The sequence below is a fragment of the Scyliorhinus torazame genome, chromosome 11 (assembly GCF_047496885.1).
Source record: "Scyliorhinus torazame isolate Kashiwa2021f chromosome 11, sScyTor2.1, whole genome shotgun sequence".
Lineage (NCBI taxonomy): Eukaryota > Metazoa > Chordata > Chondrichthyes > Carcharhiniformes > Scyliorhinidae > Scyliorhinus > Scyliorhinus torazame.
Genome location: NC_092717.1, coordinates 54,010,471 through 54,035,490, shown reverse-complemented (window position 1 = coordinate 54,035,490; position 25,020 = coordinate 54,010,471). Strand labels below are relative to the sequence as shown.

Genomic DNA, 25,020 nt, shown 5'->3' with positions numbered 1-25,020 from the left:
CCAAGCCCGTGCCGACCATGCTGCCCGACTAAACTACAATCTTCTGCACTTCCTGGGTCCGTATCCCTCTATTCCCATCCTATTCATGTATTTGTCAAGATGCCCCTTAAACATCACTATTGTCCCTGCTTCCACCACCTCCGGCAGCGAGTTCTAGGCACCCACTACCCTCTGTGTAAAAAAACTTGCCTCGTACATCTGCTCTAAACCTTGCTCCTCGCACCTTAAACCTATTCCCCCTCGTACTTGACCCCTCTACTCTGGGGAAAAGCCTCTGACTATCCACTCTGTCTAGGCCCCTCATAATTTTGTAGACCTCTTATCAGGTCGCCCCTCAACCTCAGTCGTTCCATTGAGAACAAACCGAGTTTATTCAACCGCTCCTCATAGCTAATGCCCTCCATACCAGGCAACATCCTGGTAAATCTCTTCTGCACCCTCTCTAAAGCCTCCACATCCTTCTGGTAGTGTGGCGACCAGAATTGAACACTATACTCCAAGTGTGGCCTAACTAAGGTTCTATACAGCTGCAACATGACTTGCCAATTCTTATACTCAACGCCCCGGCCAATGAAGGCAAGCATGCCGTATGCCTTCTCGACTACCTTCTCCACCTGTGTTGCCCCTTTCAGTGACCTGTGGACCTGTACACCTAGATCTCTCTGACTTTCAATACTCTTGAGGGTTCTACCATTCACTGTATATTCCCTACCTGCATTCGACCTTCCAAAATGCATTACCTCACATTTGTCCGGATTAAACTCCATCTGCCATCTCTCCGCCCAAGTCTCCAAACAATCTAAATCCGGCTGTATCCTCTGACAGTCCTCATCGCTATCCGCAATTCCACCAACCTTTGTATCGTCTGCAAACTTACTAATCAGACCAGTTACATTTTCCTCCAAATCATTTATATATACTACGAACAGCATAGGTCCCAGCACTGATCCATGCGGAACACCACTAGTCACAGCCCTCCAATTAGAAAAGCACCCTTCCATTGCTACTCTCTGCCTTCTATGACCTAGCCAGTTCTGTATCCACCTTGCCAGCTCACCCCTGATCACGTGTGACTTCACCTTTTGTACCAGTCTACCATGAGAGACCTTGTCAAAGGCCTTACTGAAGTCCATACATCCACTGCCCTACCTGCATTTTTGTGACCTCTTCGAAAAACTTATCAAGTTAGTGAGACACGACCTCCCCTTCACAAAACCGTGCTGCCTCTCTCTAATACGTCCATTTGCTTCCAAATGGGAGTAGATCCTGTCTCGAAGAATTCTCTCCAGTAATTTCCCTACCACTAACGTAAGGCTCACCGGCCTGTAGTTCCCTGGATTATCCTTGCTACCCTTCTTAAACAAAGGAACAACATTGGCTATTCTCCAGCCCTCCGGGATATCACCTGAAGGCAGTGAGGATCGAAAGATTTTTGTCAAAGCCTCAGCAATTTCCTCTCCAACCTCCATCAGTATTCTGGGGTATATCCCATCAGGCCCTGGGGACTTATCTACCTTAATATTTTTCAAGACGCCCAACACCTCGTCTTTTTGGATCTCAATGTGACCCAGGCTATCTACACACCCTTCTCCAGACTCAACATCTACCAATTCCTTCTCTTTGGTGAATACTGATGCAAAGTATTCATTTAGTACCTCGCCCATTTCCTCTGGCTCCACACATAGATTCCCTTGCCTATCCTTTAGGGGGCCAATCCTTTCCCTGGCTACCCTCTTGCTTTTTATGTACGTGTAAAAAGCCTTGGGATTTTCCTTAACCCTATTTGCCAATGACTTTTTGTGACCCCTTCTAGCCCTCCTGACTCCTTGCTTAAGTTCCTTCCTACTTTCCTTATATTCCACACAGGCTTTGTCTGTTCCCAGCCTTCTAGCCTTGACAAATGCCTCCTTTTTCTTTTTGATGAGGCCTACAATATCTCTCGTTATCCAAGGTTCCCGAAATTTGCCGTATATATCCTTCTTCCTCACAAGAACATTATAGTCCTGAATTCCTTTCAACTGACACTTGAAAGCCTCCCACATGTCAGATGTTGATTTACCGCCCCCAATCTAGGTTCTTCAGTTCCCACCTAATATTGTTATAATTAGCCTTCCCCCAATTTAGCACATTCACCCTAGGATCATTCTTATCCTTGTCCACCAGCACTTTAAAACTTACTGATATTGTGATCACTGTTCCCGAAATGCTCCCCTACTGAAACTTCTACCACCTGGCAGGGCTCATTCCCCAATACCAGGTCCAGTACAGCCCCTTCCCTAGTTGGACTGTCTACATGTTGTTTTAAGAAGCCCTCCTGGATGCTCCTTACAAACTCTGCCCCATCTAAGCCCCTAGCACTAAATGAGTCCCAGTCAATATTGGGGAAGTTGAAGTCTCACATCACAATAACCCTGTTGTTTTTACTCTTTTCCAAAATCTTTCTACCTATCTGCTCCTCTATCTCCCGCTGGCTGTTGGGAGGCCTGTAGTAAACCCCCAACATTGTGACTGCACCCTTCTTATTCCTGATCTCTACCCATTTAGCCTCGCTACCCTCTGAGGTGTCCTCCCGTAGTACAGCTATGATATTCTCCCTAACCAGTAGCGCAACTCCGCCACCCCTTTTACATCCCCCTGTATCCCGCCTGAAACATCTAAATCCTGGAACATTTAGCTGCCAATCCTGTCCTTTCCTCAACCAGGCCTCTGTAATGGCAACAACATCATAGTTCCAAGTACTAATCCAAGCTCTAAGTTCATCTGCCTTACCCGTAATACTTCTTGCATTAAAACATATGCACTTCAGGCCACCAGACCCGCTGTGTTCAGCAACACCTCCCTGACTGCTCTGCCTCAGAGCCATACTGGCCCTATTCCCTAGTTCTCCCTCAATGGACTTACGGTTGCGGTGATGTGGAGCTAAGCCGCACATTTCGGCAGCTCCCGCGATAACGGACTTTTGGGTTCTCCAGAGGAGCCCCAACGGAACATTTTTGATTTAATCCCGTGTGGAAAGGTGAAGTAAGGTCCCCCCTTACATTGTATGGCCGAGATTAGCAGAGGAGCGGCGGGAAAAGTGGCTCTGTAGCAGCGGCAAAAACGAGGGGGAAAAAGCAAGATGGCGGAGGGTGGAGATCGAGCAGCATGGGGGCCGGACCAGCAGGAGTTCCTTAAGCGCTGTCATGCTTCAGGAGACACATCTGAAGGTGGCAGATCAGGTCAGGTTAAGGAAGGGATGGGTAGGACAGGTGTTCCATTCGGGGCTGGACGTGAAGAATAGAGGGGTGGCAATACTGGTGGGGAAGCAGGTGTCGTTTGAGGCCAAGAACATAGTAGCGGACAATGGAGGCCGATACGTGATGGTGAGCGGTAGGTTGCAGGGGACAGAGGTTGTACTGGTGAATGTATATGCCCCGAACTGGGACGATGCTGGATTCATGAAACGGATGTTGGGGCGTATTCCAGACTTGGAGGTAGGGAGCTTGATAATGGGTGGGGATTTTAACACGGTGCTGGACCCAGCATTAGATCGTTCCAGATCTAGGACGGGGAAGAGGCAGGCTGCGGCCAAGGTGCTTAGGGGGTTTATGGACCAGATGGGGGGGGAGTAGATCCGTGGAGATTTGCCAGGCCTTTGGCCAGAGAATTTTCTTTTTTCTCCCACGTACATAAGGCCTACTCCCGGATAGATTTTTTTGTTCTTGGCAGGGCATTGATCCCGAAAGTGGAGGGAACGTAGTATTCGGCCATAGCCATTTCAGACCATGCCCCACATTGGGTGGAGCTAGAGCTGGGGGAGGAGAGGACCCAACGGCCATTGTGGCGGTTGGATGTGGGACTGCTGGCAGACGAGGAAGTGCGTGGGAGGGTGCGGGGGTGCATCGAAAGGTATCTGGAGGCCAACGACAACGGGGAGGTGCAGGTGGGAGTAGTATGGGAGGCGCTGAAGGCGGTGGTCAGGGGAGAGTTAATCTCCATCAGGGCTCATAGGGTGAAGAGTGAGGGCAGGGAAAGGGAGAGGTTAGTGGGGGAGATTTTAAGGGTGGACAGGAGATATGCAGAGGCCCCTGATGAGGGACTACTCAGGGAGAGACGAAGTCTCCAGACGGAGTTCGACCTGTTGACCACAGGGAAGGCAGAGGCACAGTGGAGGAAGGCACAGGGGGCGATATATGAATACGGGGAGAAGGCGAGTCGGATGCTGGCTCATCAGCTCCGTAAGAGGATGGCAGCGAGGGAAATAGGTGGAGTCAAGGATGGCAGGGGAACTACGGTGCGGAGTGCGGGGAAAGTGAATGAGGCATTCAAGGCCTTTTACGAGGAGGTGTATAGGTCCCAGCCCCCATGGGGAAAACAGGGGATGCGACGATTCTTGGATCAACTGAGGTTCCCGAGGGTGGAGGAGCAAGAGGTGACTGGTTTGGGGGCGCCAATTGGGGTGGAGGAGCTGGTTAAAGGACTGGGGAGCATGCAGGCAGGGAAGGCCCCGGGGCCGGATGGGTTCCCGGTGGAGTTTTATTGGAAGTATGTAGACCTGTTAGTCCCGTGGCTGATAAGGACCTTCAATGAAGCAAGGGAGGGGGGGACCCTGCCCCCGACACTGTCGGAGGCGACGATCTCTTTGATCTTGAAGCGGGATAAGGACCCACTGCAATGTGGGTCGTATAGACCGATCTCGCTCCTCAATGTAGATGCTAAGTTGCTGGCAAAAATGTTGGCTACGAGGATTGAGGACTGTGTCCCAGGGGTGATTCACGAGGACCAGACGAGATTCACAAAGGGCAGGCAGCTAAATACTAATGTGCGAAGGCTCCTAAATGTGATAACGATGCCATCGGTGGAGGGAGAGGCGGAGATAGTGGCAGCCATGGATGCGGAGAAGGCCTTTGACCGAGTAGAGTGGGAGTATCTCTGGGAAGTGTTGAGGAGGTTTGGGTTCGGGGGAGGGTTTATTAGTTGGGTTAAGCTCCTGTATAGAGCCCCGGTGGCGAGTGTGGTCACGAACCGGCGGAGGTCGGAGTATTTCCGGCTGTATCGAGGGACGAGGCAGGGGTGCCCCCTGTCCCCTCTGTTGTTTGCATTAACAATTGAACCTTTGGCCATGGCGTTAAGGGAGTTGGGGAAATGGAAGGGGGTGGTTTGAGGGGGAGAGGAACATCGAGTGTCACTGTACACAGATGACCTGTTGCTGTATGTGGCGGATCCAGTGGAGGGGATGGTTGAGGTCATGCAGATCCTAAGGGAGTTTGGAGACTTTTCGGGCTTTAAGCTCAAAGGGAAAGAGCGAGCTCTTTGTGGTGCATCCGGGGGATCAGGGAAGAGGGATAGATAACCTACCGTTGAGGAGGGCGGAAAGGAGCTTTCGATACTTGGGGATTCAGGTAGCTAGGAGCTGCGGGGCACTGCACAAACTTAATTTGACACGGCTGGTGGAACAGATGGAGGAGGATTTTAAAAGGTGGGACATGTTGCCACTCTCGCTGGCGGGCAGGGTACAGTTGATTAAAATGGTGGTCCTCCCGAGGTTTCTTTTTGTTTTTCAATGCCTCTCAATTGTGATTACCAAGGCCTTCTTTAAGAGGGTAAGCAGGAGCATTATGGGATTTGTGTGGGCGAGTAAGACCCCGAGGGTAAGGAGAGGGTTCCTGGAGCGTAGCAGAGATAGAGGAGGATTGGTGTTGCCGAACTTGGGTGGCTACTACTGGGCAGCCAACGTGGCGATGATCCATAAGTGGGTGATGGAGGGAGAGGGGGTGGCGTGGAAGAGGTTCGAGATGGCGTCCTGCAAAGGAACGAGCCTGGTGGCGCTGGTGACGGCACCGCTGCCGCTCTCCCCGACAAGGTACACCACGAGTCTGGTGGTGGCGGCAATGCTAAAGATCTGGGGGCAGTGGAGACTGCACAGGGGTGCGATGGGAGCCTCGGTGTGGTCCCCGATCAGAGATAACCATCGGTTTGTCCCAGGAAGGATGGATGGGGGGTTTCAGAGCTGGCATCGGGCAGGGATTAGAAGATTGGGGGACCTGTTCATCGATGGGACGTTTGCGAGCTTAGGGGCGCTGGAGGAGAAATTTGGACTACCCCCGGGAAATGCCTTTAGGTACATGCAAATGAGGGCGTTTGTGAGGCGGCAGGTGAGGGAATTCCCGCTGCTCCCGGCACAGGGGATTCAAGACAGGGTGATTTTGGGCGTATGGGTCGGAGAGGGCAAGGTGTCGGCGATATATCAGGAGGTGAAAGAAGAGGGGGAGGTTTTGGTAGAGGAGCTGAAGGGTAGATGGGAAGAGGAGCTGGGGGAGGAGATTGAGGAGGGGCTCTGGGCTGATGCCCTAAGTAGGGTTAATTCCCCTTCCTCGTGTGCCCTGCTTAGCCTGATACAGTTTAAGGTGATTCACAGAGCGCATATGACAGGGGCAAGGCTGAGTAGGTTCTTTGGGGTGGAGGACAAATGTGGGAGGTGCTCAGGAAGCCCGGTGAACCACACCCATATGTTCTGATCGTGCCCGGCACTGGATGGGTTCTGGAGGGGTGTTGCGAGGACTATATCTAAGGTGGTGAAAGTCCAGGTCAAGCCAAGTTGGGGGCTAGCACTATTTGGAGCGACGGACGAGCCGGGAGTGCAGGAGGCGAAAGAGGCCGGTGTCCTGGCCTTTGCGTCCCTGGTTGCCCGGTGGAAAGACGCAAAGCCCCCCAGTGTGGAAGCCTGGATAAATGACATGGCAGGGTTCATCAAGCTGGAGAGGATAAAGTTTGCCTTGAGAGGGTCTGCGCAGGGGTTCTTCACGCGGTGGCAACCGTTCCTAGACTATCTCGCGGAGCGTTAGATGGAGGCCGGTCAGCAGCAGCAGCAACCCAGGAGGGGGAGGGGGGTACGTTTCTTTCGGGGGGGGGGTAGAAGGGTGGGCGGGGAAGGGTTTTTTCCTTGGGGCACTTGAGTAAGGAAGTACATAAACATATGGGAAAGTCGATATGTGCAGGAGGAACCCTTTGTACAAAGTTCTGTATTATGTTGAATTGATATGTTTATGTCTTGCTATGCGACTTTTCTTTTTTTTTACGGGGGTTGAATGGTTGAAAATTTTTGTTGAAAAATTCTGAATAAACATTTTTTTTAAATTAATTAGTAAATTAAATTTAAAAGTTTTTTTTAAAAAGTTGCTGTTAACTATATGTTTCCTAGCACTAGATTTCTACTATAAATGTGAAAGCTAAATACAGTACTCTCCGATATCTGGCTTAGATACCCCTCTAAATTATAATTAAGTAATAAGTAATTATGTTTAATTCGCTTAACAATGCTTAATTTTTTTAATTTTGTGTAGATTCCCAACCAGCCAATCAGGTCACAGCTTTACTGTGATGTCACGACAGTTCTCTTCCCCCCCCCCCCCCCCACACACACACACAATTTGAACTTGATTTTCTCAAGACTGAGAAACCCAGCCATGTCGCTAACCCAGGTCTCCGATATCGGGGGTTTCGAGTCCCTCCACACTAGCAGTATCCATCTCCGGGCTACCAGGGAAGCAAAGGCCAAGACGCCAGCCTCTCTCACCCTCTGGACTCCCGGATCTTCTGACACTCCAAAAATCGCCACCCCTGGACTCGGCACCACCCGTGTTTTTAGTACCATGGACGTGACATCTGCAAAACCCTGCCAGAATCCCCTAAGCTTCGGGCATGCCCAAAACATATGGGCATGATTTGCTGGCCCCCTCGCACACTTGTCCTTTACCCAAAAAAACTTGCTCATCTGGGCCACCGTCATGTGTGCCCGGTGAACTACCTTAAATTGTATCAGGCTGAGCTTGGCACATGATGAAGACATATTGGGCGTGATTCTCCACTCCCGCGCCGAAGTGGCCGCGCTGTCGTGAACGCCGTCGAGGTTCACGACGGCGCGAAATGGCCCCGGTCCCGATCGATTCAGGCCCTGACAATGTCATCTACACGCGCCAGGCCTTGTCGCCCGCGTAAAAGCGGCGCCGCATAGATGACGTGGCCGGCGCCACATAACGGGCGTCATCCGCGCATGCGCGGGTTGGCCGGCGCCAACCCGCGCATGCGTGGTTGCCGTCCTCTCTAAGTCCGCCCGCAAAAAGATGGCGGACGGATCTTGCGGGGCCGCGGAAGGAAGAAGGTCCTTCAGAGAGGACGGCCCAACGATCGATGGGCACCGATCGTGGGCCACCCCACATCTGAGGTACCCCCCGGTGCTGGATCCCCCCTCGCTCCCCCGCAGGTCGCCCCCCCCAGCGTTCACGCACCGCTCACGACTGCAGCGACCAGGTGTGGACGGCGCCGGGGGGATCCCGCCGTTTTGGCCTGGCCGCTTGGCCCATCCGGGCCTCAGAATAGCGGGGGTGCCAGAGAATCGCCATTTTCGGTGTCTCCGGCGATTCTCCGGCCTGCGGCCCGCGAAACTCGACCGGGCCGTTCCCGCCGCTTGGGAGAATCGCGGGAGGGCGTCGGACCGGCGTCCCTGGAAATTTTGGCGGCCCAGGCGATTCTCCCAACCGGCGTGGGAGTGGAGAATCGCGCCCATTGACTCTACTCAAGGCATCCGCCCACAAACCTGCCTCTATCTCTCCCCGAGCTCATCTTCCCATTTGCCCTTTAGCTCCTCTATTGGAGTTACCTCTGACTCCATGAGTTCTTTGTAGATATCCGATACCTTCCCCTCTCCCTCCCCCGTTCTAGAAACTACCCTGTCCTGTATCCCCCGTGGCGGTAGGAGCAGAAAGGTCGAAACCTTCGCAAAAAATCCCGTGCCTGAGGATACCTGAATCAGTTTCCTGCTGGCAATTCATATTTCTCCTCTAAATCCTTCAAACAGGGGAAGCTCCCATCTATGAATAAATCCCCCATCCTCTCGATCCCTGCCCTCTGCCACCTCCGAAACCCCCCCCCCCCATCCAGCCTTGCCGGTACAAACCGATGATTGTTACAAATTGGAGCCCAGACCGATGCTCCCTCCACTCTCATATACTTCCTCCACTGCCCCCCAGTCTTCTATCCTTGAGGCCAAGATTTTAGCCAACAGTTTAGCATCAACATTCAATCGGGAGATTGGCCTGTATGACCTGCATAACTCTGGGTCCTTCTCCTGCTTCAGGATCAGTGAGATCGTTGGGGGAAGGACACCCTGCTTCCTTGCCTCATTAAATGCCCTCACCAGCAGCGGGCCCAGCACCTCAGAAAACCTCTTGTAGAATTCCACTGGGTAGCCGTCCGGTCCTGGGGCCTTACCCGACTGCATGGCCTCCAACCCCTCTGCTATTTCTTCAATTCCAATCTGGGCTTCCAACCCTTCCTCCACTTTTGGAAACTTCAACTCACCCTGGAACTGCCTCAACCCCAGCTGGGGGTTCCAACTCGTATAATCGGCTATAAAACTCATTAAACACCCTGCTGGGTCCAAGACCGTGTTCTCTCCTCTGTCCTTCACTCTTCCTATCTCCCTGGCCGCCTCCCTTTTCCTCAGCTGGTGTGCAAGCATTCTGCTGGCCTTTTTTCCATACTTGTACATCGCCCCCCCTCGCCTTCCTCAATTGCTCCACTGCTTTCCCTGTAGATAACAGACCAAACTCTATCTGTAGCCTCTGCCGCTCCTTCAATAACCCTGCCTCCGGGGCCCCCGAATATCTCCTGTCGACCTGGTGTATTTCCCCAAAGAGCCTATCAATCTCTGCTCGCTCCACCTTTTCCCTATGTGCCCGTATCGAGATTAACTCCCCCCTAACCACTGCCTTCAGTGCTTCCCAAATCGTTGCTGCCGAGACTTTCCCCGTGTCATTTATTTCCAGATAGTTCTGGATTATCATAGAATTTACAGTGCAGAAGGAGGCCATTCGGCCTATCGAGTCTGCACCGGCTCTTGGAAAGAGCATTCTACCCAAGGTCAACACCTCCACCCTATCCCCATAACCCAGTAACCCCACCCAACACTAAGGGAAATGTGGGCACTAAGGGCAATTTATCATAGCCAATCCACCTAACCTGCACATCTTTGGACTGTGGGAGGAAACCGGAGCACCCGGAGGAAACCCATACACACACTGGGAGGATGTGCAGACTCCGCACAGACAGTGACCCAAGCCGGAATCGAACCTGGGACCCTGGAGCTGTGAAGCAATTGTGCTATCCACAATGCTACCGTGCTGCCCACATGGACTCCCTCACCCGCCCACACCATCCCTCAATCTGCTAACAGCCCCACGTCCAATCTCCATTCCGGGCGCTGACCACCCTCCTTGCTCACCCGTAAATCCACCCAATGTGGGGCATGGTCCGACACAGCAATCGCCGAGTACTCGGTATCAGCCACTCCCGCCAGAAAAGCCCTGCTCAAAATTAAAAAATCGATCCAGGAGTACACTTTGTGCACATGGGAGAAAAAAAACTCCTTCACTCTTGGCCGTCCGAACCCCCATGGCACTACCCCGCCCCCCCATCTGCTCCATGAACCCCTTTAGTTACTTCGCCACGGCTGGCACCCTCCCTGTCCTTGACCTCGACCGGTCCAACCTTGGATCAATGACCGTATTAAAGTCCCCCCCCCCCCCCCCCCGTCCCCCCCGATCAGCTTAATTCCACATCGTCCCAGTTTGGTACGTATATATTCACAAGCACCACCAGCATCCCCTACAGCTTCCTGCTCACCATGATGTCCCTGTCTCAAATGCCACCCGTTTGTTGATCAGGATCGCGACATCCCTAGTCTTAGAGTCCGACCCCGAATGAAACACTTGGCCGACTCACCCGTTCCTCAATCTGGTCTGATCTATTACCCTCAGGATTTGTCTCCTGTAGCAATGCCACACCCGCATACAGTATCCCCCGCCCATGGCGCCAGACATACAACTCCTATTGTCCTCCCTCTTTCCCCCCCCCCCCCTCCTCCCCCAAGGTTCAGTGTCCTCAAACACCTGCTAGCCTTTTATCTTTGACAAAATCTATCGCCTCATCCGGAGATTCTAAGTAATGTTCTTGACCCTCATAGGTGACCCACAAGCACGCTGGATATAACATTCCAAACTTCACCCCCTTCTTGAAGAGGGACGATTTTACCCTATTAAATCCAGTTCGTCACTTTGGCCAGTTCCGCACCCAGGTCCTGGTAGATGTGCAACTCACAGTTCTCCCACTTGCAGCTCCGTGTCTGCTTGGCCCACCACAAAATCTGTTCCTTGTCCAGGAACCGATGCATTCACACCACCATCGCCCTCGGCAGTTCATTCACTTGCGACTTCTTCGCAAGCGCTCTATGCGCTCAGTCCACTTCCAAGGGTCGAGTAAACCCCAACCCCCCATCAACTTTTCCAGCATACTTGTAACATATGCCCTTCCGTCCGATCCCTCGCTGCCCTCCGGGAGGCCGACGATTCTCAGGTGCTGTCTCCGGGACCTGTTCTCCAGGTCCTCCACCTTCTCCTGCAGCCTTCTCTGGTGGTCCCTCATCAGCCCCACCTCCGCCTCCAACGCGGTTAAATGGTCCTCATGCTCAGCCACCTTCTCCTCCACCTTCTGGATTGCCAGTCCGTGGGCTTCCAGCCCCTGTTCCACCCGATAGATCGTTACCTTAATCGGGTCTAACTCTTCCTTCTTTTGCTTGGTGAAGCTCTCCTGAATGAACTCCACCAGCTGTACCGTTAACCACTGTGCCACCAAACCGGGATCATGCCCCTCCGCCATGCTTTCCCGTGCTGCAGGTTCTTTGCTCGAATATTTCTTCTGGTCCACGTCTCCATATATGGTGGGGGATTTCTCCTCACTGTCTCACTCTTCACCGATTTTTCCAATAAAATCCTGAAAAATTAGGGTGAAAGGGTCCAAAAGGTCCGTCACGAGCGGGAGCTACCAAATACTCGACATCTCACTCCATGGCCACCACCATAAATCAAGATTAGGTTTTCTTGTTCTATAATCCCACACAAGAGAAAAATGTTTCTGTCTACCTTTTAAAAATCCTGAAAACATCAATTAAAGCTGCCCTTAACCTATATTCTGGAGAATACAGTCCTTTATGTAATATCTCCTCATCATCTATTCCTTGGAACTCTGGCAACGTTCTGGTGAATCTCTGCTGCACATCTTCCAAGACTCATATATCCAGATAGGGCTTAACGAATGCTTTTGTGAAACTGCAGCAAATCTTCACACACAGACTTGTGGACCCCTAAATCTTTTTGGATCTCTATTGTCCTCGCTTTTAACTCATTTGGAAAGCAGTCTGTGTATCCTTTTTTACTCCAGAATGGGTGATCTCATCATAAGCTTTGTTGAAATCCATCTGCCATAATTTCACCCACTCAACCTATCAATGTCAATTTGTAATTTTTAGACCCCACCTATACTATCTACCATGCCACTTATTTTTCTGTCAACATACTTGAATACATGGTTCTCTTGTGCTATCTAGATTATTCACAAATATAGTGAATATTTAAGGCCCTGGTTCAGATCCTTGCAGGACTTCACTCGTCACTTCCTATCAATTCGAGTGCATATCCATTATCCCTAACCTCTGTCACCTCTGGCTAACTAATTTCCTAACCAGGCCAGTGGATTCCCTTCAATTCCATGAACTTTAATTTCAGCTAACAGTCTATTATGTGAAATGTTATATAATGCCTTCTGGATGTCCACATGAACTACATCAAAACATTTGCCATCTGCTGCTCAGTTACTGCCTCAAAAAATTGAATTGTTTTTTAGACATGACCTATTCTTTGCAAATCTCTGTACAAATTTCTTTGATCAGCTCAAATCCTCTCAAGTGCTCAATTACAATGTCCTTAATAATAGATCCCAATAACTCTTCCACAACAGATGTAGACTCATAGGCCTACAATTTCCTGTTTTTCTCTCACCTCACTTAAGGAGTTGTTTATTCCTTAGATTTGACAACAAGATCCATTACCGCACAATAAATTGCTCCACAATTGTTGATCGCTTTTCGGGTTGCATTTAGACTACATCTAAATGTAAATTTAAATGTAGTTGAAAAGGGCGGCACTGTGACACTGCTACCTCACTGCACCAGGGACCCGAGTTTGATTCTCACCTTGGGTGACTGTGTGGAGTGGGCCTTTCTCCCTGTGTCTGTATGGGTTTCCTCTGTGTGTTCGGGTTTCCTCCCACAGTCCAAAGATGTGCAGGTTTGGTGGGGTTATGGGGATAGGGCAGGAGAGTGGGCCTAGGTAGTGTGCTCTTTCAGAGGGTGGGGGAAGACTTGATGGGCCGAATGACCTCCTTCTGCACTGTAGGAATTCTATGGTACATCTGCTATTAAAATATCCTTCCTGGCGGCATGTGGCGCAGTGGATAGTACTGGGACTGCGGCGCTGAGGACCCGGGTTCTCCCCATGAGGGTGGGTTTAACCCCTACAATCCAAAGATGTGCAGGTTAGGTAGATTGCCATGCTACATTGCCCCTTAATTGGAAAAAAAAATAATTGTGTACTCTAAATTTTTTTTTTAAATCCTTCCATAGCAGAACTATTTTTAAGGGACAGATGGAACTGAAGTTGTTAAAGCAATACTAGTTGAAAAGATGTACTTCAACAGGAATATCTCTGAAAAGCAGGATTTAAGAGTCCACTCCTTCCTTAGCCAAAAAGCTACAAAGCCCAGTTTTGTCTCAGCCCTTTACGTATTTGTGTCCAGCTAGCAAGACTGCAGTTTCCCTGGAAGGACATAATGATTGGAGGACCTTTTTCCTGAATAGCTACAGAATTTACAAAGGTGGTTAGGGAGGGAAGCCCAAGTTTTTGATCCATTGACAGTGATGCAACAGTTATGTTTGTCTAAGTCAGGTTGGTATGTGACTTGGAAAGGAACATGAAGGTTGTGGTCTTCTAATGTGGTCTGCTGCTTAGATCCTTTTGTAGCACCCCAACCACTGACTTGGCTGAAATTATTTGACTGAGCACAGTACGGGCTCTTCAATGTAATTATTCTTTCCACTGCTATGTAATATGGATTGTTGATTTTGTTTCTCAAATGGGCAGGTGGCTATTTCCTTCTGATACAACTATTAAATTATAATTTGAGAACACTCCATTATATTATTATATTCCTGAGTGATGTCTACCCTTGATAATTTTATTGTTTGGTGAATTGTATAATTTTTTTGAGTGCTTTAGAACCAGTATTGCATTTGAACTTTTAGTAACACTAAATCTCAGAATGGTTCCTTTTCCTTGTTTGTTTCAGGCCTGAGCGCCAAGTCTACAGCTACTCCGGGTGGTTTGCAGCGTTCTAGAAGTGACATAGATGTGAATGCTGCTGCATCTGCAAAATCACGGCATACCACGGGACACACAACAGCAAGCCGCTTAACTGCATCTAACATCCCTGCAGGAGCCTACGCTTCACTTGGTAAGATTTATTCATACAAAGTTTTCTCCAAAGCTTTCTCTTTTTCCCACTGGTAGATAGAAACGTAGAACGCAAAGGTTTATGGCACAGGAGGCCATTTAGTGCATTCTGTCCGAGCCAGTCAAAACAGTCGAACAGCTATCTTGTCTCATCCCACAGTTCTTGGTCTGCAGTCCTATAGGTTATGGCACCTCAAGTATGTATCCAAATGTGTTGCAAATGCGATGAGGATTTCTACCTCTACTGTCCTTTCAGGCAGTGAACTCCAGACCCCAGCTACCCTTTGGGTGAAACAATTACTTCTCAACTCTCTAATCCTTCTACCAAACTGTTCCGTTTGGTGCTGTTCCACCGTTCGGGTCATCGATCTTTCCCCCTCCTGGTTCGCCTGGGTCTCTGCCTCGCCTCATGGGGCCGCTGGTCCGTTCGCCCATTGTTCTTGCCCCTTTCCTTCGCTGCTGCTTCTAATTTCTCGCCGTCCCTCGATCTATTATTCGCAGGCATCCTCTTTTTTGTCTTTTACGTTCAGATGGGTTTTAGGAGGCTTTTTGGGCAAAAATCTCCAGTAAATTTACTGTATTGGGTCCAACTGGGAGGAGAGCCACCTGATGTGCGTCCGTTCAGCACATCGCCGCCACCGGAAGTGACTCATGTTAGCCACTGTAACTGGAGGGTTAGAATATAGTGAATCGGAAACGCGCTGCAACTATACAAAACTGGAATGCCCATGTCTAGTGTACTGTTTATTATTAAGAAGGGTATATTGACCTTGGAAAGAGATTCACTAGAATGCTACCAGGGCTCCAAACATAAAATTATGAGGCGAGATTACATAAATTAGGTTTATATTCCCTATAATCTAGAAGGGGAAGGAGTGACCTGATTGAGGTTTTTAGGATTTTGTGAATAATTCATATGGGTAGCTAGAGATAAACATTTGTTCCTGATGGGGAAATCTGGAGTAAAATCTTCATTTAAAAATCATAACTGGTTCATTCGGGAGAGAAATTTGGAAACATGTTTCTTTCATGTAACAGGTGGTAGAAGTTTGGAACTCTATCCCACAAAAAGCAGTAGATGCCAACTCAATTTATACATCTGAGACCAATGTGTTTGTGCTAGACAAAGCTATAAAAGGATATGGAACCAACACAAGTGAAGGGAATTAAGCTGCAAATCAGCTGATCTCATTGAATAGTGGAACAGACTTAAGGGGCTGAATGGCCTATGTATGTTCCTGTGCACAAATGTTTTTTAAAATCCTTATTTTTTTTAAATGGTTGCTTGTTTTTAATTTCGCCCCTTTCCTACTCCCGAGTGCCAGCAAAAAATCATGGGCTGGATTCTCCGTTTTTGGGATGTCCCCACACCGTCGTGAAAACTGTGGTTTTTACGCCAGAAAAACTGGCATCAAAAGGCCATAGATTCACAGCTTTGCAGGGGGCTAGCAGGTAACTGTCGTGGAGCTCGCATTTCCAGCTGTTGATATGCCCCCCCCCCCCCGCACTTCCGGGTCAGTGGCTGTGCATGCCGTTGGCCTCCAACGGCCGTGCCGTGCTCCATCGCGGACTCAGACCCCGGACCTGGACAGCGGAAATAGTGCCCCCGATCGGCCGCTCGCCTGACCCGGACCGCCTGCACGAAAAAACCCCAGTCCCAAATGATTCTCTCCCTGCCCTCCAATTGGCCCTCCCCCAACTGTGGCGGCCCCGGACTGAGTCAGCAGCCGCCACGTGGGTATCACGGACAGTGGGACCAAAAGTGGTCCACGTCGTCGGGAATTCGGCCCGACTTGGACGGAGAATAGCGGGGTGGGTGGATAATCGGGGCTGCATTCTCCCTGAGTACGCCGCTTTTCAGGGGGCGAAGAATCGCGGAACTGGAGACGGGCCCGATTTCATGCGGGAAACTGGATTCTCCACCCCGTCGCCAAACACTATTTTGGCGTCGGGGTGCGGAGAATCCAGCCCCATATCTTATCCTGCTGCAACCTCCTGTGCTATCTACTAGGTATGAAAGAACAGCCTAGATTGCTCTGCCCATTTCCTCCTTAGCTTTCTATGATACAACAGGAACTCACCCTTTTTGTGCAGCTGATACAGTGTATGGAAAATCACAGATCACACGTTTTGATATGGCTTTGGGGCTTCAGTGCATGATGACACATTGCCTTTTTTATTCTTTCTTCAAACTTTTCCCAAGAGGGTGAAAAAGTTAATTTATGGCACCAAAATAATAGGATGTAATGTAATTGAGAGTATTCAGGCAAAGAAGAACATATTACATTTTTTGAGAAGTTTGAGAAAGCCTGGGAAACATAACCTAATGGATGAATTTGTGAAAGTGTGCCATGATGGACTTGAGTTATCATTGATTTCCAGACTTAGAACCAGCACTAATCGACAGAAAAAGCTGAAAGTCTATTAGTAAAGTTGACTGATGTCATTAATTTAAGTCAAACGGATGAGTGGTGAGCTGCAGAAGTGTTAGTCCAGCTGATGGACTGTTCAACCTTAATGGTGGTGGGTTTTTTTGCTGCTGTTTCCAGCTGGTATACTCTTCCACTGGTGACAGTAGACCACTACTGCAATATTGGTGATTCCCACCAGCAGTGATTCTGGAAATGCATGATCCAAACGAGTGACAAGTTTCATTATGTCTCAAGCTTTGTTTAATCTTGTGGCAAGTAATGTACATGCTTCGAACAACACATATAGTCTCTTACTTAATAACTTTGATATTCTTGCTTTCATAAAATGGTTACAGCGCAGAAGGATATCTTTCAGCCCATCATGTCTATGCTGATTGTCTGAAGGGGCAATTCACTTAGTGCTACACGTCTGTCATGTCTCCATTACCTTGAAAATGTTTCCGTTCTAAATAATGATCCAGTTGCCTTTTGAAAGCCTCAATTAATCCTGCCTTCACCACACTCTCAAGCAGTGCAACCAGATCCGAATCACTCGCTGTGTGGAAAGGTTTTTCTTTGTGTTGCTTTTGCTTCTTTTGCCAAATACCTTAAATCTGTCTGTCCTGGTTCTCAATCTTTCCACCATTGGGAACAATTTTCTCCCTATCTGCTCTGTCCAGACCCCCTCATAATTTTAAATCTCACATCTCTTCTAAAACTTCTCATCTCCAAGGAGAAGTCCCAAAGCTTCAATATTTCTATGTAACTGAAGTTCCTCATCCCTGAAACCATTCTCTGAATCCTTCCTGCACCCTCTCTAGTGCCAGAACTGGACAGAATATTCTGGTTGAGGCAAAATCAGTGTTTCTTAATGGTTTACCGTAACTTGCTTGCTTTTGCACTCTTATGGCCCAGGATGCCATATGCTTTAACTGCACTCTAAACCTGCTCTGCCACTTTCAGTGATTTATGCACCAATATACCAGGTTCCTCTGTTCCTTCACCCCCTTCAGAATTGTACCCTTTATTTTATATTGTTTCTTCGGTGTTCTACCAACCAATATGGATCCTTCATTGCTCTCTGAATTAAATTTTAACTGCCACTGGTCCACCCATTTAACCAACATCTCTCCTTTTGAAGTTCTGCCATATTTTTCATGGTTCAACATACTTCCAAGGTTCGTACCATCTGCGGATTTTGAATTTGTGCCCTGTACACCAGCGTTCAGGACATTAATATTTGTCAGGATGAGCAGAGGTCCCTGGGGATTTCCGCCATAAACCTTCCTGTCTGAAAAATTACGATTCACCAATATTCTTTGTTTCCTCTCACTCAGCTAATTTTGTACTGCTGTTGCTATTGTCCCTTATATTCCATGGGCATTAACTTGCTCAGAAGTCTGTTTTGCGACACTATATAAAATTCCTTTTGGAAGTCCATGTACAGTACATCAAACAGTAAACAAACCCTCATCAACTCTCTCTGTTACCTCTTCAAAAAAAATACGCAAGGTAATTAAACATGATTTGCTCTTAACAAATCCACATTCGCTTGCTTAAATATGTTTTCAATTTTAAAAAAAAATAAACTTTTTATATGACTATAAATATTGTGTTGTTAGCTATCCTGTTTCTGAATGCCATAAGTTAATGTTTCACCTCTGGTAATTATTTATTGTACATGAAATATAACATCATAACTCTTTCCTGTTCTTTGCTTGCACTGTTACAAAGATGATGCATCTGACAAGGCAGATGGTAAGAAAATTGCCTACCTGTCTTTCTTTAAAACCCTGTTTTAGAGCTATAACTGACATGTTTTAAAACGCTTGTAGGTTTAACTGCTAGATTTAACATTATATATTGTCATGTCTCTTAATTGGAAACCTGAGGAGTAGTCATTTATGTTAGCTTGCTCAAATGTGGAACACGTGGTCAAGTTGCTTTCTTGAAAATTGTCCCATTAGGAGACGTACCAACAAGCTGCTGTATGGTATAATACATTTGTTAAAAATATGCAATTCAAAATTAACGACTTGCAATTTTCCTAGCAAACTTGTAAATCCCAAATTGTCTCATACTTACTTTCAGTCATTGTTTTTCATGATTGCTTACATGTTCACCAATAACCCCTGAAGCAAAATGAAGGCGCATTCATAAATTCATCAAGTAATTGTCAAGAGCTATAATCATAATATTAACTTGTACTAAGATTGTGTACGTTGTTATTTTGGACAGTTTTCCTTTTTAGGAATTGCATCTGAAGATGGTAAGCGCCGAGAAATTGAATTCAGTTTTTTTTTTTTAGTTGGAAAACTGACCACGAAGATATCAAATTATTATTTCAAAAAGAAAAATCATGAATGTCCTTTTGGAAAAGAAACTTGCTGCAATTACCTAGTCTAGCCTATATGACTATCTTTGTGAGGTGGAGAGAGGGGAAGGGCATTCTTAGCGTAAAGGAGGTTTACGCATTTCCAAGCATTTTTAACATCACAATAATTTCTCAAATCTGTTACCAATTCCACATTGAGTTATTGTGACCCAGATGACTAATTTAATTGAACTTGAGAGATTTTGAAAATAAACGTTCATGAGAAAGCCTTGTGTTCAAAATAAACTTTCAAAGATTTAATCCTGTTTGGAATTATTCTGTTTGTGGATCAGTGGCTATGTGTTCAGATAACTTCTGACCACAGTCATGAAGTTGTGCTTAGATAGGCATAGATGTTTAATTTTTAAGTCTCCTTTATTGGGAGCTTTGTGGCCCAACACACAGCTGTTTCACACCTGTTTTGAAATATTATGTTTCTTTTTACTAATCCGTTTTGCTTCCTAAATTAGATTTCTCTTTAGATTCTCCATTCTCTTTCTGTGTTCACATTCCTAGTTTATAGATACATTGCCTTCTCTTGTTGGTTTCAAGTTGCTGCTGAAGTACAGTGGCAGAATTGTTCAAAGACTGTACAAGGGGTTGGTTGGTTGGCAAAGACACAGTTTCTGCAAGTGGGGGCTGGCTAGGCCATGCTCTGTGGCAACACTCAGGTACTCAGACTTGTTCTCTGTCCCTCTAATTGCCACAAGATCTTGTGAGTTTCTTGTGTACATGCTATGTGGATGCTATAGTCATCCATCAACCAGTACTCCCAATTCTTCTGTGCTGTCCTTAAGAATAATGTCATTTGCTCTTATCTTTCTCTGCACTGCTTTTCTTTTCCTCAGTCTTGTCACCTTCCACATTAAATCACAATTTTCTCCTATCAACTTATTCCTCAATCTATCCAAATCTTGTTTGCATTAGTTTGTTCTCTTCAGAAGGATGCAGTCTCAACCTTCTACTCTCCCTCACTGAACTTCACTTTATTTGTGTCCCTATTCAATCAATTTCTAACCCACTTTATTAATTGATCTCAAACCCTTCATTCCATGTTTTTCAATATGATGAGCTAATGTTTGTGCAAAACTTGATCAAAATATTCTAATTCATGGCATTCCTCAGTTCCTTGGTCTTTTGAAAAGCTCCAGTACATTTGTGCATTATCCAGTTAATATTCATTCATTCTTACACTCTTCTCATTTATAATTCTGATTTCAACCTCTACTATATCATGACCAATGGGTTTTAGGTTATTCGATACTATTTTGGTTCAGGTATGCATCCCTTTAAAGGTTTGTGTGTTATTGTAAATAAATTGTTTTTGACCAGACTTTATATTTTTTGCACTTTTCCTTTTTATGGGAATATTCATCAAAAATAGTTGAAAAAAAGTTAATTTATTCATGGAGCAACACATCAATTGTGTCAATAGTTTTCCTTTTCCAACTTATTTTTTCTCTTTCTAGGTCGCATTCGTAACAGGCAGCTACTCTCAGGAACGGCCACTGGTGCTAGTGATGCTTCTGATTCTAGAGGGCGAAGTCGTACGAAAGTGGTGTCTCAATCCCAACGTATGTATCTGACGTGCTGCCAAACAGTGTGATGGAACCTATCTCGTTTCATAAGTCAGGGCACAGCAAAGTGTTTATAAAGAACAAAAAGAACAAAGAACAAAGAAATGTACAGCACAGGAACAGGCCCTTCGGCCCTCCAAGCCCGTGCCGACCATACTGCCCGACTAAACTACAATCTTCTACACTTCCTGGGTCCATATCCTTCTATTCCCATCCTATTCATATATTTGTCAAGATGCCCCTTAAATGTCCCTATCGTCCCTGCCTCCACTACCTCCTCCGGTAGTGAGTTCCAGGCACCCACTACCCTCTGCGTAAAAAACTTGCCTCGTACATCTACTCTAAACTTTGCCCCTCTCACCTTAAACCTATGCCCCCTAGTAATTGACCCCTCTACCCTGGGGAAAAGCCTCTGACTATCCACTCTGTCTATGCCCCTCATGATTTTGTATACCTCTATCAGGTCGCCCCTCAACCTCCTCCGTTCCAGTGAGAACAAACCGAGTTTATTCAATCGCTCCTCATAGCTTATGCCCTCCATACCAGGCAACATTCTGGTAAATCTCTTCTGCACCCTCTCTAAAGCCTCCACATCCTTCTGGTAGTGTGGCGACCAGAATTGAACACTATACTCCAAGTGTGGCCTAACTAAGGTTCTATACAGCTGCAACATGACTTGCCAATTCTTATACTCAATGCCCCGGCCAATGAAGGCAAGCATGCCGTATGCCTTCTTGACTACCTTCTCCACCTGTGTGGCCCCTTTCAGTGATCTGTGGACCTGTACTCCTAGATCTCTTTGACTTTCAATACTCTTGAGGGTTCTACCATTCACTGTATATTCCCTACCTGCATTAGCCCTTCCAAAATGCATTACCTCACATTTGTCCAGGTTAAACTCCATCTGCCATCTCTCCGCCCAAGTCTCCAGACAATCTAAATCCTGCTGTATCCTCAGACAGTCCTCATCGCTATCCGCAATTCCACCAACCGTTGTGTCGTCTGCAAACTTACTAATCAGACCAGTTACATTTTCCTCCAAATCATTTATATATACTACAAAGAGCAAAGGTCCCAGCACTGATCCCTGTGGAACACCACTGGTCACAGCCCTCCAATTAGAAAAGCATCCCTCCATTGCTACCCTCTGCCTTCTATGGCCTAGCCAGTTCTGTATCCACCTTGCCAGCTCACCCCTGATCCCCTGTGACTTCACCTTTTGTACTAGTCTACCATGAGGGACCTTGTCAAAGGCCTTACTGAAGTCCATATAGACAACATCTACTGCCCTACCTGCATCAATCATCTTAGTGACCTCCTCGAAAAACTCTATCAAGTTAGTGAGACACGACCTCCCCTTCACAAAACCGTGCTGCCTCTCACTAATACGTCCATTTGCTTCCAAATGGGAGTAGATCCTGTCTCGAAGAATTCTCTCCAGTAATTTCCCTACCACTGAAGTAAGGCTCACCGGCCTGTAGTTCCCGGGATTATCCCTGCCACCCTTCTTAAACAGAGGAACAACATTGGCTATTCTCCAGTCCTCCGGGACATCCCCTGAAGACAGCGAGGATCCAAAGATTTCTGTCAAGGCCTCAGCAATTTCCTCTCCAGCCTCCTTCAGTATTCTGGGGTAGATCCCATCCGGCCCTGGGGACTTATCTACCTTAATATTTTTTAAGACACCCAACACCTCGTCTTTTTGGATCACAATGTGACCCAGGCTATCTACACCCCCTTCTCCAGACTCAACATCTACCAATTCCTTCTCTTTGGTGAATACTGATGCAAAGTATTCATTTAGTACCTCGCCCATTTCCTCTGGCTCCACACATAGATTCCCTTGCCTATCCTTCAGTGGGCCAACCCTTTCCCTGGCTACCCTCTTGCTTTTTATGTAAGTGTAAAAAGCCTTGGGATTTTCCTTAACCCTATTTGCCAATGACTTTTCATGACCCCTTCTAGCCCTCCTGACTCCTTGCTTAAGTTCCTTCCTACTTTCCTTATATGCCACACAGGCTTCGTCTGTTCCCAGCCTTTTAGCCCTGACAAATGCCTCCTTTTTCTTTTTGACGAGGCCTACAATATCACTCGTCATCCAAGGTTCCCGAAAATTGCCGTATTTATCTTTCTTCCTCACAGGAACATGCCTGTCCTGTATTCCTTTCAACTGACACTTGAAAGCCTCCCACATGTCAGATGTTGATTTGCCCTCAAACATCCGCCCCCAATCTATGTTCTTCAGTTCCCGCCTAATATTGTTATAATTAGCCTTCCCCCAATTTAGCACATTCATCCTCGGACCACTCTTATCCTTGTCCACCAGTACTTTAAAACTTACTTTATGTGCAGAAAGGATGCATTAGTGTTGAACTTGCCCTTTAAATATTGAATGATCTACTAAGTTTTGAACAACTGTTCTATGTCTCAGGTTTAACACCAACGGAAGATAACAAAGGTATATTTGCTGTTGTTTATATATGTTTGTTTTTCTTGTTTGCATGTTCTGATGATTTTATGTGAAGCTAAGTGTTGTAATAAGTTTGTCAAATTTCTTCCTTAAAGTAGTAGACAGCCATGAGCAGCAAATGTGTCTTAAATATATTGCTGTTATTTTTTGAGATTTACCATGAAACTTTGCAAATGTAAGAAAAGGAAAGCAACATTTGGCTCCTTTTATGCAGGGATTCACCATAAGGGGGTGGTGTTCCATTTCTACCCTTTTGGACATTTCATCTTTGTCTTACAGTATAGTTTTACATTTTACAATCTCAAGATAGCAATAGGGGGAAATGCCTGTTTATGAAGTATGTTTCTTATATGCTAGAAACATTTTCACAAGTAGCGCAGAACATTGAATTATTTATGGATTTTCCATAGTTAACGCTGCAAAAATGGCATTCAAATCTGAATGGCATGTGACAACTAAGCCATTAAGTGAATTAGCGAGGACTAAAAATACTATTTTGCAAATAGTTGTTGTTTGTGTTAGAATCTTAAATGAAAAATACCCTTGTACAAGTATAAGAGCTATCATAATACTTGCACTATTACGTGTTTGGGTTCAAGAGGTTTGTATGTCACAATAAACTTGTTTTTGTGGGTGATATAGTATAATGATACTCTGTGCTTTGTGTATACGACTTCATGCTAACTTACCTTTATATGTGTTGTTAAGAGAGAAATGTTGAAAAGCTGGTTCCCAATAGAAAGGGGAAACAAAATGTCAAATTATCAATGTATTTGTTAGTATTTATAGATTTAATATAATAAAACATCCCAAGGCACTTCACAGGAGGGTTATTATGCAAATATGTAGCAGCAATCCACAAAGTGTCATTAGGGCAGAGCTTGGTTGAAGAGGGAGGTTTTAAGGAGTTGTGAGTTGTGAATGTAGGAAATTATTATATACTATATTTTGTTGTAGTAGTATTATTAAAAACCCTGGTTCAAATATATACAGGCAGTATGTCTGCTAAAACCATTTACTTGTTTACAATAAATGGCTAATATTGTTAATGTTCATGAGGGATTGTTTAGTCTGAGCTAAGTAGGTCATGGGACATGCTAGCTAGAGGGGACTGGAGAATACCTTATGCTTGGGACACATTATGTAATTAATGGGAGGAACCAGGTCTGTCAATAGTTTTGCACTTTGCTATAGGATTTTAGTCTGACAAGACACGAGGATTTTCAGGTTGCATCTGAAAGCGTCTCTCTCCAAAGGTCTGCACAGAGACGCAAGTAACCCTGATTATCACTTTATTTATAATTGGCGTTTGAACTGTATTAGATTGCTTAATTGGAATATTAGGTGTGGATAGGGAGTTAAAGTTTTTTTTCCTTTTATTTAACAATCATTTTAACTTAAATTGGAAAGCTAATACTGTGCTGTTAATATGATTGATTCTGTATTTAAATTAAAGTTTGTTTTGACATAAAAGATGCATATTGGTCAGTGTTATCACTGCAGTGATTTAGTATTCTTCCCTCACAGTCTTGCAGATTGTTGAGGTTCTCGTATGGGAGTCCTAACAGAGCGTTTTAAATGAGGATCGTGAGATAGCAAAGCGGTGAGGTTTACAGAGAGGGGATTACAGAACTTCGGGCCTTGATAGCTGAAGGCATTGTCACCAGAGGAGGAGCGATTAAAATCGGAGATGCACAAAAGGCTATAAATAGATAAATGCAATTATTGCAGAGGGCTGTGGGGCTGAAGCAAATTTACAGAGATATGGAGGAGCAAGGCCATAAGGGAGTTGAAAACAATGATGGGA

The 25,020-nt window shown here is 46.5% G+C and overlaps 1 protein-coding gene across 32 annotated transcripts in view; it reads left to right on the top strand.

Moving 5' to 3' along the window:
- clasp2 (cytoplasmic linker associated protein 2) overlaps nt 1-25,020 on the top strand; it is a 666,501-nt gene that overhangs the window by 369,220 nt on the left and 272,261 nt on the right. For 19 of the 32 annotated variants that reach the window (XM_072467262.1, XM_072467278.1, XM_072467276.1 and 16 more), the window contains 4 exons: nt 14,218-14,382; nt 18,527-18,550; nt 20,636-20,740; nt 23,175-23,201. In XM_072467262.1, coding sequence (XP_072323363.1) covers nt 14,218-14,382; nt 18,527-18,550; nt 20,636-20,740; nt 23,175-23,201 — 321 coding nt within the window. The remainder of the gene's footprint in view (nt 1-14,217; nt 14,383-18,526; nt 18,551-20,635; nt 20,741-23,174; nt 23,202-25,020) is intronic. The other 13 variants (XM_072467272.1, XM_072467271.1, XM_072467268.1 and 10 more) reach the window with 3 other exon arrangements.